General features: G+C 51.0%; 2 protein-coding genes across 2 annotated transcripts; one reads left to right on the top strand and one right to left on the bottom strand.

Moving 5' to 3' along the window:
• Positions 1–732: 732 nt before the first annotated feature.
• Positions 733–8,856, top strand: GGS25DRAFT_528759 (putative polyketide synthase; the record flags this gene model as incomplete). Its single annotated transcript, XM_049265220.1, has 5 exons — positions 733–951; positions 1,016–1,654; positions 1,759–2,634; positions 2,704–7,620; positions 7,678–8,856. 5 exons carry the CDS (start codon positions 733–735, stop codon positions 8,854–8,856), a joined length of 7,830 nt encoding a protein of 2,609 aa, XP_049119577.1.
• A 1,234-nt stretch (positions 8,857–10,090) lies between these two features.
• GGS25DRAFT_528756 (DNA binding regulatory protein AmdX) lies at positions 10,091–14,471 on the bottom strand (the record flags this gene model as incomplete). Its single annotated transcript, XM_049265219.1, has 3 exons — positions 10,091–10,673; positions 10,733–14,113; positions 14,411–14,471. 3 exons carry the CDS (start codon positions 14,469–14,471, stop codon positions 10,588–10,590), a joined length of 3,528 nt encoding a protein of 1,175 aa, XP_049119576.1. The 3' UTR covers positions 10,091–10,587.
• Between the last annotated feature and the right edge of the window lie 331 nt (positions 14,472–14,802).

Genomic DNA, 14,802 nt, shown 5'->3' with positions numbered 1-14,802 from the left:
CCTGATATCCATAACACCTAACCCTAACCTAGGTAGGTAGGTAGGTAGCTACCCGTCGATGTAGAATATAATAGTAGGCAGCTACTATCTATCCAAGATTCTCCTTTACGCTAAATTGACGAGCTTAAACGCGGTGGATCCTACTAGGTATCCACCTGATTACCCCTGTTCAAAGTTCTTCAGCAACTTCAACTCAACGTTGAACTTCAAGGTATTAGGTAGGTACTACATGTAGGTAGGTACTAGGTAGGTACTAGGTACCTGCATACTACCTAGTAGTATACAGCTTCGTGACGAATGCGAACGGCTCAGTCATCCTTCGACTCAACCATAGAATGAGAATTCCAAATCACAATAACAAGTTATCTACGATACAGCTTGTAGGTACCTATAGAGAACTATACCTTTGTATCAAGCCTCAAGCCTAGACCTCGAAGGATGAAAAGAAGAATACGTTAACGGTCTGTGGAACGTACGAGAATGGGTTGAAGTCCTACTTTCTCAGATAGGAGTCAAGCGTTGGAAGCCGACGTGAGAATCTTGATGTATTATATCAAAAGAAAATTGGTATAATAATTTACAACTATAAAGACTGGTCTTCTTGACGGTGATCTATAATTTTGGAAGTGTACTTTTATAGTCATGCTCAAGATTTAGCCAAATAACACTCTTTACTTACACCTTTTTAACATTCCTCCGATAGTTTGTTCGGTCTTCCATTGTATCAACACAATGTCATCTCAAAGAGGCGAAACCTTCAACGCCATCGCCGACGATGGCCTACTCCCTATTGCTGTCGTCGGGATGGCCTGTAAGTTCCCAGGTGGTGCCTCAAGCCCGAGCAAGCTCTGGGACATGGTTGCCAAGAAGCAGTCCGGACGATGCGAGATTCCCAAGAGTCGCATGAACGTCGATGCTTTCTACCACCCAGACCCAGATAGAAATGGGACAGTAAGTTGCACATGAATAATCTTATAGGTATCTAGTAGGTAAGCGCTAACACCAAGGCACCTAGTTCAACATCCGAGCCGCCCATTTCTTGGAGGAAGACATTTCAGCCTTCGACGCGGCCTTCTTTTCCATATCACCAGCCGAGGCTACTGGAATGGATCCCCAGCAACGTATGATGATGGAATCCGCGTACGAAGCCGTCGAAAACGCCGGTATCCCAATGGAGAACTTAGCAGGATCCAACACTAGTTGCTACGTCGGCTGCTTCTCCCGAGACTACAACGAGATATTGACACACGACCCCGAGACCTCCCCTGTTTACGTCTCGACCGGAAACGGAGCTGCCATTCTCTCCAACCGTGTTAGCTATTACTTCGATCTCAAAGGCCCTAGCTTGACTGTCGACACTGCTTGCAGCAGTAGTCTCGTCGCCCTCCATCTAGCATGCCAAAGTCTTCGCAACGGAGAGAGCAAGGCAGCTATCGTTGGAGGCACCAACCTAATATTTAATCCAGATGTCATGATCGCCATGTCCAACGTTCACTTCCTAGGGGCTGATGCTAAATGCCATACCTACGACTCCAGAGCAAATGGATATTCACGTGGAGAAGGGATTGCCGCAATATTCATCAAGCCTCTGGAAGATGCGATTAGGGATAATGATACCATTCGTGCAGTCATCCGGGGAACTGCGTGTAACCAGGCAAGTGTTATTTAAAGTGACGACTACGCCAAGCCCCACCCCCTTTTTTCTTTCACCGTTTAAAGAACATCTTCTATATCTAGGGCTAACCGTTGGACAAACAGGATGGACGAACGGCAGGCATCATGCTGCCGTCGAGAGAGGCACAAGAGAGTCTTATCAGATCTGCCTATGAGAGTGCCCGGTGCGACCCAGCATCTGTTGGTTACTTTGAAGCTCACGGTACTGGCACACCTGCGGGTGATCCTCTTGAGGCGGGCGCCATTGGGGCGGCACTCGGCCGCCACCGACGCTCAGGAGACGCTAACCGCTTATATGTGGGAAGCGTCAAGACCAACATCGGCCATCTCGAAGGCGCAAGTGGACTGGCGGGTGTTATCAAGACCGTTCTAGCCTTAGAGAAAGGTTTGATCCCGCCCAACCTCTACTTCGAAAACGGGAATGAGGCTATCGACTTCGAGGGCTGGCATATTCGCGTGCCTACCGAGTTGACACCTTGGCCAATGCCTGGCATCCGAAGGGCCAGCATCAATTCTTTTGGCTTCGGTGGAACGAATGCCCACGTCATTATCGATGATGCCTACCATTACCTCAAGGCTAGGGCTCTGAAGGCAGCTCATTGCACAGTCACTTCGCCTCATCTACTAGATCACCATGCCGAAGTCGAATCTCTGGGAAGCTCAGGATATGCGTCCGCAGAAAGTGATGACCTTTTCGACAATGGCACTAATCGACATCAGTACCGGATCTTCGCCTGGTCTACCCATGAAGAGGGTATTGCCAAAGACAGTGCCGCAGCATATGCCGCAGAGCTAAAGAACCGAAAAGACGTTGTCGAAAATCGGTTCCTTGCTGATCTTTCCTACACTCTGTGCCAGAGACGTTCTCGAATGGCCTTGAAATTCTTCATCGTTGCGAACTCTCTGGACGATCTTACCACCAAGCTCGAGAATACGCGCCAGAAGCCGATCCGCTCAAACGTAAGGCTTTACCCCTTTAGATGATGTGACGAAAACATATGTTCCTCCGCTAACTTATCATTCCTATAGACTCGTCAAGCTCCTTGTGTCGCCTTTGTCTTCACTGGGCAGGGTGCGCAATGGTGGGGCATGGGGCGAGAGCTCCTGAACATGTACCCCGTTTACAAGAAGTCGATGCTTTTTGCCGATGAAGTCCTGAAGTCTCTTGGATGCACCTGGTCCTTGATGGAAGAGATCGCCAAGGATAAGAGCGACTCTCGCATCAACGACCCCGAGCTCAGCCAACCTGTATGTACAGCAGTTCAACTGGCACTGGTTGATCTGTTAGCAGACTGGGGAGTACTACCTCAGAAGGTGATTGGCCACTCAAGTGGTGAAATAGCTGCGGCATATGCAGCTGGCAAGCTCACATTCCACTCGGCGTTGAAGGTCGCTTTCTTCAGAGGGCTGGTCTCAAACAGAGTAACACGGCATGGAGCTATGCTGGCCTGTGGTCTTTCTCAGGAAGCTGCTGAAGAGCATATCGTCCGTCTGGAACCCTCGCTAGGCAAGATTGTGGTGGCCTGTATCAACAGTCCGTCCAACGTGACCCTATCAGGTGATGTTGTCGCCATCGAGGTCATGGAACGGGTCCTTCAAGAAGCGAAGATCTTTGCCAGGCAACTCCAGGTAAAAACCGCCTATCATTCCCACCATATGCTCGAAGTCGCCAGAGAATATCTGCAATGCCTTACAGACCTTGAGGCTCCCCGAGACACCTCGCGCTTCTCTTGCGAAATGATCTCCACGGTCACTTGCACCTCGGTGACAGGCAAAGAGCTCAATGCGAAATATTGGGTAGACAACATGCTTTCGCCTGTTCGATTCTCGGAAGGTCTTCAACTTCTCTGCAGTCAAAAGTCAAGCAGCAAGAGTAGATCGAAGAAGCTCGGCGGCTCAGACTCCGTCAGTGTTCTCCTTGAAGTTGGACCACACTCTGCCCTTGCTGGTCCCATTAAGCAGATACTCGCTACTGAGGACCTGCAGAAAAAGACCATCGCCTATCACTCTGCTTTGGTTCGAGACAAAGATGCGTGCATGACGACTCTAGAAGCCACAGCAGCTCTTTGGGCCCGTGGTGTGCCTGCGAAACTCGAAAGAGCCAACAGACCGGTACAGACTGGGCCTCGTCCCCAGGTCTTGGTAGACCTACCTTCCTACCCATGGAACCACAGCAAGCAATTCTGGGCAGAATCGCGTTTGAGCTCCAACTACCGTTTCCGTCCTACGCCCCGGAACGATTTCATTGGCGCACCCGTCGCTGATTGGAATCCCGCTGAGCCCCGATGGCGAAACTTCATTCGAGTGTCTGAGCAGCCCTGGGTCAGAGATCACCAAGTTCAGGGATCGATCATCTACCCAGCTGCAGGATACATATCCATGGCGTTGGAGGCTGCGAGACAGATGGTCCCTGCTTCAGACAGTGGGAGAGTTACTGGCTATACCATCACAGAGATGCTCATCACTAGGGCACTGGTCGTACCTCAGACTGAACTTGGCGCAGAAGTGATTTTCCAAGCCAGGCCATTCAACAATAGCAGCAAGTCATCTTCAGATATCTGGAAAGAATTCCGAATTTTCTCGTACTCATCCACCGGGCCAAATGAACATTGTCGCGGTCTTTTGTCTATCAACTACACCCAGCCTAGTAGCGAGGTTGATGGCAACAGGGAGTCAAAGGAGACCTTAGCGCGCATTGACCGTGAGTTCGAGAGCTCGAGAAGCTTCTGTAAAACTACAGCTACACCCGACAAGGTCTACGAGGATCTCTCGAAAGCAGGTCTCGACTATGGCTCGACTTTCCGCAACTTAAAGGAAATATCCTACGGACCTGGAAAGGCTTCGGGAAGGCTAGAGATACCCGACACCAAGTCCATCATGCCTTGCGAGTATGAGTACGATCACCTTGTTCACCCAGCTACCTTGGACACCTTCTTGCAGATCCTATTCCCAGCTTTAACCCATGCTGCGGCGAATGTCAAGGAGCCCTACATGCCTACTTTCATACAGGAAATGCATGTGGCCAGCGATATTGCCAGTGACCCCGGACACCAGTTTGAGATGATTTCGGAGGCCGCATTTGTTGGATTCCGTGAAGCTGCCGCCAGCATCATGGTCCGAGATCGTCAAGGAGAAATGCCCAAAGTCAGAATTCAAGGTGTCAAGTGCACGGCGTTGACCTCCAGCAGCTCTGCAGATGAAAGCCATAACCCGGAAGAAGTCAAACAGCTCTGCTTCGACGTCGAGTGGCTGCCCGATCTTGATCTCTTGTCAAAGCCAGAAGCCGAGGCTATTTTGACAGCTACTGGTGTCCAGGATACTCCCTCGGAGTACATTGCAACGCTGGAGATGGTGGCATCGTATTTCTACACACGAGCCTTGCAAGAAGTCAGGGAGGATCAAGTAGTCCATCCGCACCACCAGAAGTACTTCCGGTACATGCAGCACCATCGCGAACAAGTATTGGCTGGCACCATCGAGCACCAAACTCCCAAGTGGTTGCAATTCGACTCGCCTGTTGTGCAAAACAAGATGGAAAAGCTCATTGCCAAGATCGAGGCGACCGACTACGAAGGTCAGCTTTTGTGCCGCATGGGAAGGAACCTAGCACGCATCTTGAAGAACGAGGTAGACCCTCTGGCGCTGATGCTGGAGAACGAGCTGCTGTATAATTACTATGCAAACTCATTAGGCATCGCCACCTCGTACGCCCATCTCCAGAAGTACATCGCCATGCTTTCACACAAGACACCGAGTCTCAAGTATCTCGAGATAGGCGCAGGCACAGGAGGTGCGACCGTACCAATCCTCAAGGCTCTAGGAGGCGGAAATGGCACATATCCTCGGTTCAGCAACTACACCTACACCGATATCTCGTCTGGCTTCTTCGAAAAGGCCGAGGTCAAATTCAGTGAATGGAGTGGACTCATCGACTACCGCAAGCTGAACATTGAGCAAGATCTCGAACCTCAAGGGTTCGGAGACGACGAAAAGTTCGATGTCATCATCGCATTCAACGTTCTTCACGCGACAACCAACATGGACCGCACCATCTCCAACGTGAGGAAACTACTCAAGCCCGGCGGAAAGCTACTTCTCCTAGAAATCACCCACGTACTCAACCGAGTCTTCCTTCCCTTTGGCAATCTTCCCGGTTGGTGGATGTCCGAGGAGCCATTCAGACAATGGGGACCCACGATGGATGAGAAGACCTGGGTATCCATCCTCAAGAATAACGGATTTGGAGACTTGAAGTCCAGCACATCCGATCATCAGAACCCAAGAGACCAGACTGGACGCCTGATGGTCGCCGAAGCCATCGAGCCAAATTATCAGGAGAAGGGCATGGATGACATTCTACCATCTGTCGTCATTGCCACTTTGGACGGGCTGGGTGAGGACCAGACCGTTGCCCATACCTTGCGAAAGAGGCTTCACCGCGGCAATGTTTCGGTTACGATCAAGCCGTATGCTCAGCTAACGGAATTAGACATCGTCGGCAAGCTAGTCATTTCAGTCGCAGAAATTAGACGCCCTGTCCTAAAAGACCTGACTCCGCAAGAGCTAGAAACGCTGAAAGCCATTTTACACCACGCCAAGGGCCTGTTCTGGCTGACTCAAGGCGCCTGTCAAGACTCAACCCACCCCGAGTTGGCCTTGATCCACGGTCTCGCGAGGACTCTCCGCGCGGAACACGAAGGCTTCCCCCTCGTCACCTTCGACTTCTCCACCGAGCACCCCCTCTCTTGGGAGCAGCGTCTCGACCGATTTGTCCCGGTGTTAGAGCGAACATACACCGAAGAAACCTTGGGAGATTGCGAATACTCCGAGCGGGACGGCGTTGTGCACATCAAGCGCTGTATCGCCGCGTCTGACCTGAACAATAGAATCGCCGCAGTGGGCCAGCCAACCACTTCGACTCGGGATCTCGAACCTTTCGGTCAAGAAGGACGACCACTTACCTTGGCCATCTCCACACCGGGTCTTCTAGATACTCTATGCTTCGTCGATGATGTAGAGGCTCTGGCCCCTCTGCCAGCTGACCATGTCAAGATTGATGTTCGTGCAGTCGGGTTGAATTTCCGCGACATCATGATCTGCATGGGCCAGCTCGTTGATGACTTCTTGGGCTGTGAATGCAGCGGTGTCGTGACAGAAGTTGGTACTGAAGTGTCGAATCTCAAGGTCGGCGACAGAGTGTGCACTTGGACGCTTGGCGCGTACTGCAACTCCCTTAAGAACCCGGCCAAGCTGGTTCAGCCGATCCCAGACGATATGGACTTCTCTGTCGCAGCATCTTTGCCCATAGTTTACTGCACTGCGTATTATGGATTAGTAGACCAGGCCAGAATCCAGAAGGACGAGAAAGTCCTGATCCACGCTGCTGCCGGTGGTGTCGGACAAGCCGCCGTCATGCTTTGCCAGCTGTACGGCGCCGAGGTTTTCATCACGGTAGGCACCAAGGAAAAGAAGGAGCATATGATGAAGACCTATGGCATACCAGAGGACCATATCTTCTCCAGCCGCAATCTGACCTTCGCCGATGGAATCAAGAGACTCACACAAGGTAAGGGCGTGGATATCGTGCTCAACTGTCTCTCCGGAGAAGCCTTGAAGGCTAGTTGGTCAGTGATCGCGCCTTTCGGACGCTTTATCGAGATTGGTAAGAAAGATATCGAAGATAACACGCGCCTCGGAATGGCCCCCTTCATCAAGAATGTCACCCTTGCGTCCGTCGACTTGACTGTCATTTTCCGGCAGCGGAAGGCTCTCGGAGCGCGACTCCTGTCCGAGGTAATGGACCTGCTTCGGGATGGAAGTATCGGCCAAGTCTCTCCCATTACCAAATTCCCATTCTCCAAGATTGAGGAAGCTTTTAGATATATGCAGGCTGGAAAGCACATGGGGAAGATTGTGCTTATCCCCAATGAAAATGACATGGTGCCGGTAGGTCACGCTTTCATTCTACTTTCTATATTATACATAACTAACGTGGATACACAGGTCGCACCAAGGGAAGGTTCCAAATACAGAATCGTTCCCAATGCCACTTACATGATCGTTGGAGGCTTCGGTGGCCTCGGACGCAGTCTCTCTCGTCGCATGGTAAAGCAAGGAGCCAAGAATCTGATATTCGTGTCTCGGTCCGGGGCCTCCAACACAGAGGCGAAATCATTAGTTGAAGAACTTCGAACCGTCGGCGTTACCGTAGAGGTTCTGGCCCTCGACATCACCAAAAGCGAAGTGCTCAAGACGAGCTTAACGAACACATTGAAGAAAATGCCACCGGTCCGCGGCGTCATCCAAGCGGCCATGGTGCTCGAGGACCGCATCTTCCTCAACATGTCCCACCAGACATTCACCAAGGTCATCCAGCCCAAGGTGCAAGGGTCCTGGAACCTGCACGAGGCGACGATGAACCAGCCCCTCGACTTCTTCATCATGCTCGCCAGCGCCGCCGGCATGGTCGGCGATACGTCCCAGGGCAACTACGCCGCGGCCAACGCCTTCCAAGACTCGCTAGCCCGCTACCGCGTCTCCCGCGGCCTGCCCGCCACCGTCATCGACCTCGGCATGGTCAAGTCCGTCGGCTACGTGGCGGAGAACGAAGGCGCGGCCGAGCGCAACCTCGCGCGCTGGGGATTCCTGCAGATCGAGGAAGAAGAGTTCCTGACCATGGTCGACATCGCGATGGAAAGCGGCGACGAGGAGCAGCAGCAGCGCAGATGCCAGATCGTGACCGGTGTTGGCACGCAGGCCGACTTCGACCGCAGCCAGGGCGATGTGCCCCACTGGTTCCGCGACCCCGTGTTCTCGCACCTGCACAACATGCGGGCGCGCCACGTCGACACCGGCTCTAGCTCCGGGCCATCGCTGGCGCAGCAGATCAAGGAGACGGTGTCGGTCTCGGCCGCCGCGGCTATCATCCTCGATGCGCTGATGAAGAAGCTGTCCAAGTCGTTGATGATTGCCTTGGAAGATATCGACGCCTCTGCCCCCACTTCAGTGTATGGTGTAGATTCGCTTGTGGCCGTGGAGGTGAGGAATTGGCTGCTCCGAGAAGTCAAGGCTGATGTTCCTGTCTTTGAGATTTTGCAAGCTTCTTCGCTTCAGCTTTTAGGTTACAAGATCGCGGAGAAGAGTACCTTGGTGAGCGAGAACGCTATAAAGGGGGATGATTGATGTATCGCTATATGTATCTGTTATCTGTATTGTACCAACTGTATTTTCACTGGGTTTCTTCTCTATATGGAGTACGGAGTAGATGGGCAAACAGGCACGGTTGTAATTTTCATCTCTTAGTCTCGTATCAATTCGAATGCATATATCTTCCAATCTTGAATCATTTAACACTTAACGTCAATGTCAACCTAACCTAGGTAGATTACCCCTCAGAGACTCTCATCCCACTCCAGAAGAATTATACAAATTATGCAACATACCCTAGGTTAAGTCAATACTAACAGCAGCAGACTAAATCCGCCCCCACCAACTCCACCGAGTTCCTACCTGCCTAGTAAGGAAATCTCAAGACAGCATAGTTAATTCTAATTGGTTCATTCTCTATGGAGCCTTGGAGCACCAGATAGTTATGTAATGTATAGTGTACGATGACTTCTATATTATTTATGCGTACGTAGGATGGTAATCTATTTCCATAGTTTACGATTCAAATCAAGCTCCCTACACAGAATGCCTGGCACGTATAGATCCGCATCGAGTCATCTAAGGTGTAACGAAAGTAAACCAAAGCCAATAGGAACTATATAAATTAGGTACCTAGGTAGGTAGACAGAAACCAATAGATTCATGGATGTTTCTATGAATATTTGAGCCTACATATAACTATTCGTATTTACTTAGGTATAGTTATTCGGGCAACATACAAGACTATGGAAGATAATCAAAGCCCAATATAAACATATACTTTTCGCTCCTCCCTACATATCTATCTTTGTACATGGAAGACCTATTGCCACTTGTCCATGCTGGAACCGTCGATGCAACATTTCAGCTTAAAGTAATACCTCTTTCTCTCTTTGTAACCCCGATGGACCATTGCAATTACCAGCGCCCAAGTTGAACGCGCCTCCAACTCCCCATCCTTCAACACCTACGCCGGGTGTGTAAGTAAATAGCATATAAAAGCGTAGTGTCTTTGAAACTCTCACGCGGCTTGCCCATTCGCAGATCTCTTCACTTTGCGGGTATCTGCGCAGCCCAAGTACCTATTTGTTAGAACTTTTAGATGGAGCCAATGACGACTATAAACACCCTGAGGGTTAGATGTCTAATCTCAAGCCGCCTATATCTGTGTTTTATTTTTCTTCCCGTTCCTAATAAATTGCGCTCCGTTTCCTTATTCGCACCTCATTGACAACGTGCTTTCTTTTGACTCGTGGTTAGGGCTCGACATTCCCTCCAGGGTATTCATCATGCATCATTCCGTAATCGCGTGGCGCCTGCAAATCTATCATGTACTTAGAAGCAAAAGCAATAGCAAAACAGTAGCGTCTCCCTAGCCGGTGACGAGGCCTCAATCCGGACACCTCATCTCATCCATATTTTCCATGATTTTAAGCATCCTTTTACATTAGAATCTCTAATCGAGGCAAGGGTTGCACCGGTGCACCGGGAAGCCCAGTAACCCTTCAGAACAACGTGTGTGTACGAAGGAGGGGTGAAGATGTGTTAGGTTAGTCCGTGGAATAGCGTTCTGATTGTTAGATCAGATCCTGCAAGTATCTAGTGTCGTTCAGAGCTTCGAAATTCAGCATAAGCGATGTATGGAAAGGGATAAATGGGCACTCGTATTCGTCAGCGATATAACTAGGACTCCGTCGTGGTGGATTGGCGTTGGGGGGTGGGTTTATGCGCCAAAAATCGCAGATAAATTAAGCCTAGAATCTCCGCTTACTCGCTAGCAATAACGGACTTGTCGGCTCGGGATGCCATGAAATTCGCGTGACTTTCAAGGCAACGAGCCATGAGGTGGAGCACTGCACGATTTGTTAGTAAATATTAGTTCAAGTTTGACGACCTGACACTGGTAACGTACCTGGCCATACCGCCGACTTATCAAGCATGTATGCCGTGACCCTGAGAATCTTGGCGGCATAACCGCCGTGGCTATCCATCTGGAGACGAGAATCAATGCTACCGTTGACGTGACCACTCACGATGTCCATGTTCATCTTCATCTCGGCACTAGAGAGGAGTTCTTGGATTTTGTGAATGAGTTTGACGTCCTCATCCTCGAGAAGCATGATAGATGGGACACCTCCCATGTCGACTTCATCCTTGCCTAGGACACCCAAGTATCGTCCAACACGGTCCTGAAGAGTGGCGATCCATTCAGCGAGGACCTGTGCACAGTCGAAAGAGCACATTGCAGATTGTACTGGAAGTTCTCGACTTGTGAATTCAGCAAAGGTGACACCTAGCTTATCAGACATGGAGAGCGAGTCCGCAGCATAGAACGCCGCCTTGCGAAGGTGCTTCTCTCGGCGAGTTATGGCCCGGCTACCAGAGCTTTGTGTTTGGAATGATGGCTGTGAGGAATACTTGACAGCAGAGAATTCAGGAGACGATGACTGTGTCGGGGGAGAGTCGACAAAAACGGAACTGGAGGCGGAGGCGTCGGATGGATCTGTCGATTCGGCGTTTGAGGCAGGAGAATGCTCCGCATGTTGAATGACTTCGGTGCCACGAGAAAGTTCATCGGCTAACCCATCCCAGTCTCGCTGCCAAAACTTTTCTTTGGTTCGAGACATGTTTACAAATAGTCGGATGTATGCCAAATCCAGGAGGGGAATGGCATCGGCAGATAGAGGGCCCATGCCAAATGGGTTCGGGCGTTCTAAACTGTGGTGTGGGTTGCTTGCCCAGGCCGATTGCCACGCTTTCAAGGCAGGCTCGATGTGGCGATGCATCTTCTCCGTCTCCTCGTTTGTCCACACCTTGTTATGGTGACGTTGCCGCGTTTCCCATATGTAGTTGTGAAGCGCATTAATTAACACTAAACAACCCAGAGTGCTGGGCTTTAACTCGCTATGTGGGATATCGTTCATTTGCACGTTGGGGCCTAGTTGATGCTGTCCGTTGCTGAATGCCAGTTTCTGCTGCTTCTCGTTAGTACGAAGTAGCTCCCCTAAGGCTTCATGAAACGTCATCCGGTTATGTCCGGCAGCTCGCACACCACCCTTCAACTGGAAAGCTGCTGCACTCTCCGCCGCAAAGAACTCCTCGTCACAGGGCAGATCTAAAACGATTTCGGAATTCGTCAAAGCCGGTGTATGGTTGTACGCAGTCACCAAGAGGCTTGACAGAATGAAGATGACATAGAGGGTACGCTTTCGCTCTTCCATCATCGTCCATCGCAGCCACTCAGCCTGTTCTTCGGTTTCCGCCTTAATTCCTCCATTCCAATTACCCTCAGCATCGTTCATCTGAATTTCTCGAACTTCGGTCGGGTCCATCTTCATCGGTCGGAGCAAGCCGGCGGCTTGAGCGAGACTCACAAGGGCCGCGGAGTGAGTCGAGGCAATATCGCTAGCAATTCGGTCACCGCAGTTGTGGCCGTACACTACGTTGAGAAGCATCGCCTGTACAAGCCACAGCGGAGTGTGAATAGAACACTCTGGTCCTTGCGATCCTTGGTCAGATGACGGAGTTCTACGGAAATCGGCTTTCCGCATATCAGCCTTCCTTCGCTCTTCCAGATACAGCTGGATCATCTTCTTGGCCATCTCGAATAGTTCCCTCGACTGGGTTCGCTCCATCTCGTAAAGAGCACCAATAGCAGCCATGGATAAAACAAGGCATCCACTTCCACCTACGGTATTCGATCGTGCATTGTTCGAATTGGACGGGGTGTCAAATGAGAGTGTTGGAATATGTAGAAAAGGGAGATGGGGATGGAAAAAGCGGAAATAGCTGGCGACATATCGTTGTAAATCTTGAGTACTTGGTAGGTTTTTGACATTGTCAGGCGTGCTGTCGGGGGTCGTAGGGAACTGTGGGGACATGGGTGAGTTGGGTGACGTGAAAGAAAATTTACGACCACTAAACGGCGCACATTGAGATAGAGCACTTATGATGGCGCCCCGGGTGGTGTCCGTGATAGTCGAGACGGGGGAGTGTGATTGGTGACTACCATTAATTGAGGTCGGTGTTTCTGGGCTGGGACCGTAGTGAAGAGTTTGGTTCATGTTGTGTGTAGTTAGGCCCGGCATAACAGAAGGGCTGAGGGAGCTCATGGAGGGGGGCGGTGTCGAGAAATAGATGTCATTCATGTTCTTCTGAGAGGACGGCTGAGGCGAAACAGGGGCTCCGTTTAAAAGATCCGGGAAAACCGTCCCACCCATTTCCATGGAAAAGGGGTTCGTGAGCTGCGGAGGGCCCATCATAGCCGGCTGCCACATGGAGCTTGATGCGTTGGTCACCGTGGTAGGGTTGGAACCATCAAGCATCACATCACTGATTCCGCTCTGACTAGTGGTACTCATCGCGGACGGAGAGGAGCCGTCGACGGCGTTTTCGGTTGGGTTATTGAACGACATTTGATGCTCGAATCCTGTTAGCCAGTCGAAGCTGTCATCCATGTGCTGGTTAGGAGTGCTCATGTCTGCCATTCCATTGCCAAAGGGGGAGGTGGGATCAAGGGACATAGAGTGGGGGGATTCGGTGTAGTGCAAAGCGTTCGGATTGATGGTAGAACCCGGCTGGCCGAATAACAAACCCTCAAAATCATACTCCGGCTGGAACGGCAACGGAGGAGCGGTGCGCAGACCAGCATTGAAGTCCATGTTGTTGATGCTGTGAGTTTCCAGCTTAGGGAGTCCGTGACTCATGCCCCTGTGGCCCATAACCGAAGACATGCCAGCAAAGCCGTGGTCCGGGTTGTGTAGTGGCAGCCCGGCAAGGCTCGGGTGACGACTATGGGTATGGGTGGGAGGCATATGATGCTGCTGGTTTCTCGCCACTTGGGCGTTGGCTGCGGCAATCATGTGCATATGATTCCCATCGACATGACTGATGGTATTCGCACGGGGCCTCATCGAGGCATTACCAGCGGCCGAGGCATTCGCGGCACTAGCAACGCTATTCTTCCGAGCTCGGCTCTGGGCGGTAGCAGTGCTGCTAGTGCTTTCGCGACGGTTCCTTGGGCGCGACGAGGGAGTTGTCGTCTGGTGGAGCTTCTGCTGATGCCGCAGGAGCAGATCCCGCCGAGCAAAGCATCTTGTGCATTCCGGACATTCGAACGGTTTTTCCTTTGTATGAGAGCGTTCGTGACGTTTCAGGTGTTCCAAACGGGCGAATGAGCGTTGACAAGTGGCACAGACGTGAGGACGAGGTTTATCCGTTTTGGGCGGAGGAAAAGGTGCGGGAACAGGGGCGGCGGTAGCGGCGGCGGTGGTGTTCACCGTAATGGACGAGGCTTTGCGCGCGGTCAAGGTCAGTCATTTTAAGTTAATTCGTCACATTTCGTGGTTTGAAGATGCAAAATATAGGATATAGGATACAAGATACAGGATACAGGATAGAATATGTAGCATAGGTCGATTAATTGAATAAATTCATCTCGACCGTTGCGAGCGATTTCCCATCAGAAAGCTACCTAGAAAAAAGAGAATCTAGAATTGGAATATGGAAATGATATATGGAGGGGTAATACAGAGGGCTGTCTTGGAAGAGCAGCAAGAGGAGAAGGAGAAGGAGGGGGAGTAAGCCATACCGGAGTCATCGTTGCCAGCATTGTTCCCGGAGACTGTAGTGGGCGGCGACGGGTTGGACATGACTGATTTTAGGAGCGGAAAGGAAAGGGGATATTCCAACCGTCGAACTACCGTTGACTCTTCGAGGCTGGGATCGAAGGCAATCAAGCAAGCAAGCAAAGAGAATCGACGGTGGTTGGATTTTTTCGAAGGGGTTAGGTGTAAGTGGGAGGAAAGAAAACGAGTGATGGAGCGCGATTGAGTGTGTGGTTGAGTGGTGTGTGGTGTGTAGTGGTGTAAGTTGTGTGTGTGGTGTGTGGTGGGTATGTGTGTGTGTGCCTCTGCGTTGCTTTGCGTGTGGTGGGGAGATTTGGGAGTTAGCAGAGTGGGAGGGACGGGCGCTTTGGAAGGA

Source organism: Hypoxylon fragiforme, assembly GCF_022984875.1.
Source record: "Hypoxylon fragiforme strain CBS 206.31 chromosome Unknown GGS25scaffold_2, whole genome shotgun sequence".
In the NCBI taxonomy this organism is placed as follows: domain Eukaryota; kingdom Fungi; phylum Ascomycota; class Sordariomycetes; order Xylariales; family Hypoxylaceae; genus Hypoxylon; species Hypoxylon fragiforme.
The sequence above is the reverse complement of the archived record's forward strand: the minus strand, read 5'-3'. Positions and strand labels throughout refer to the sequence as shown.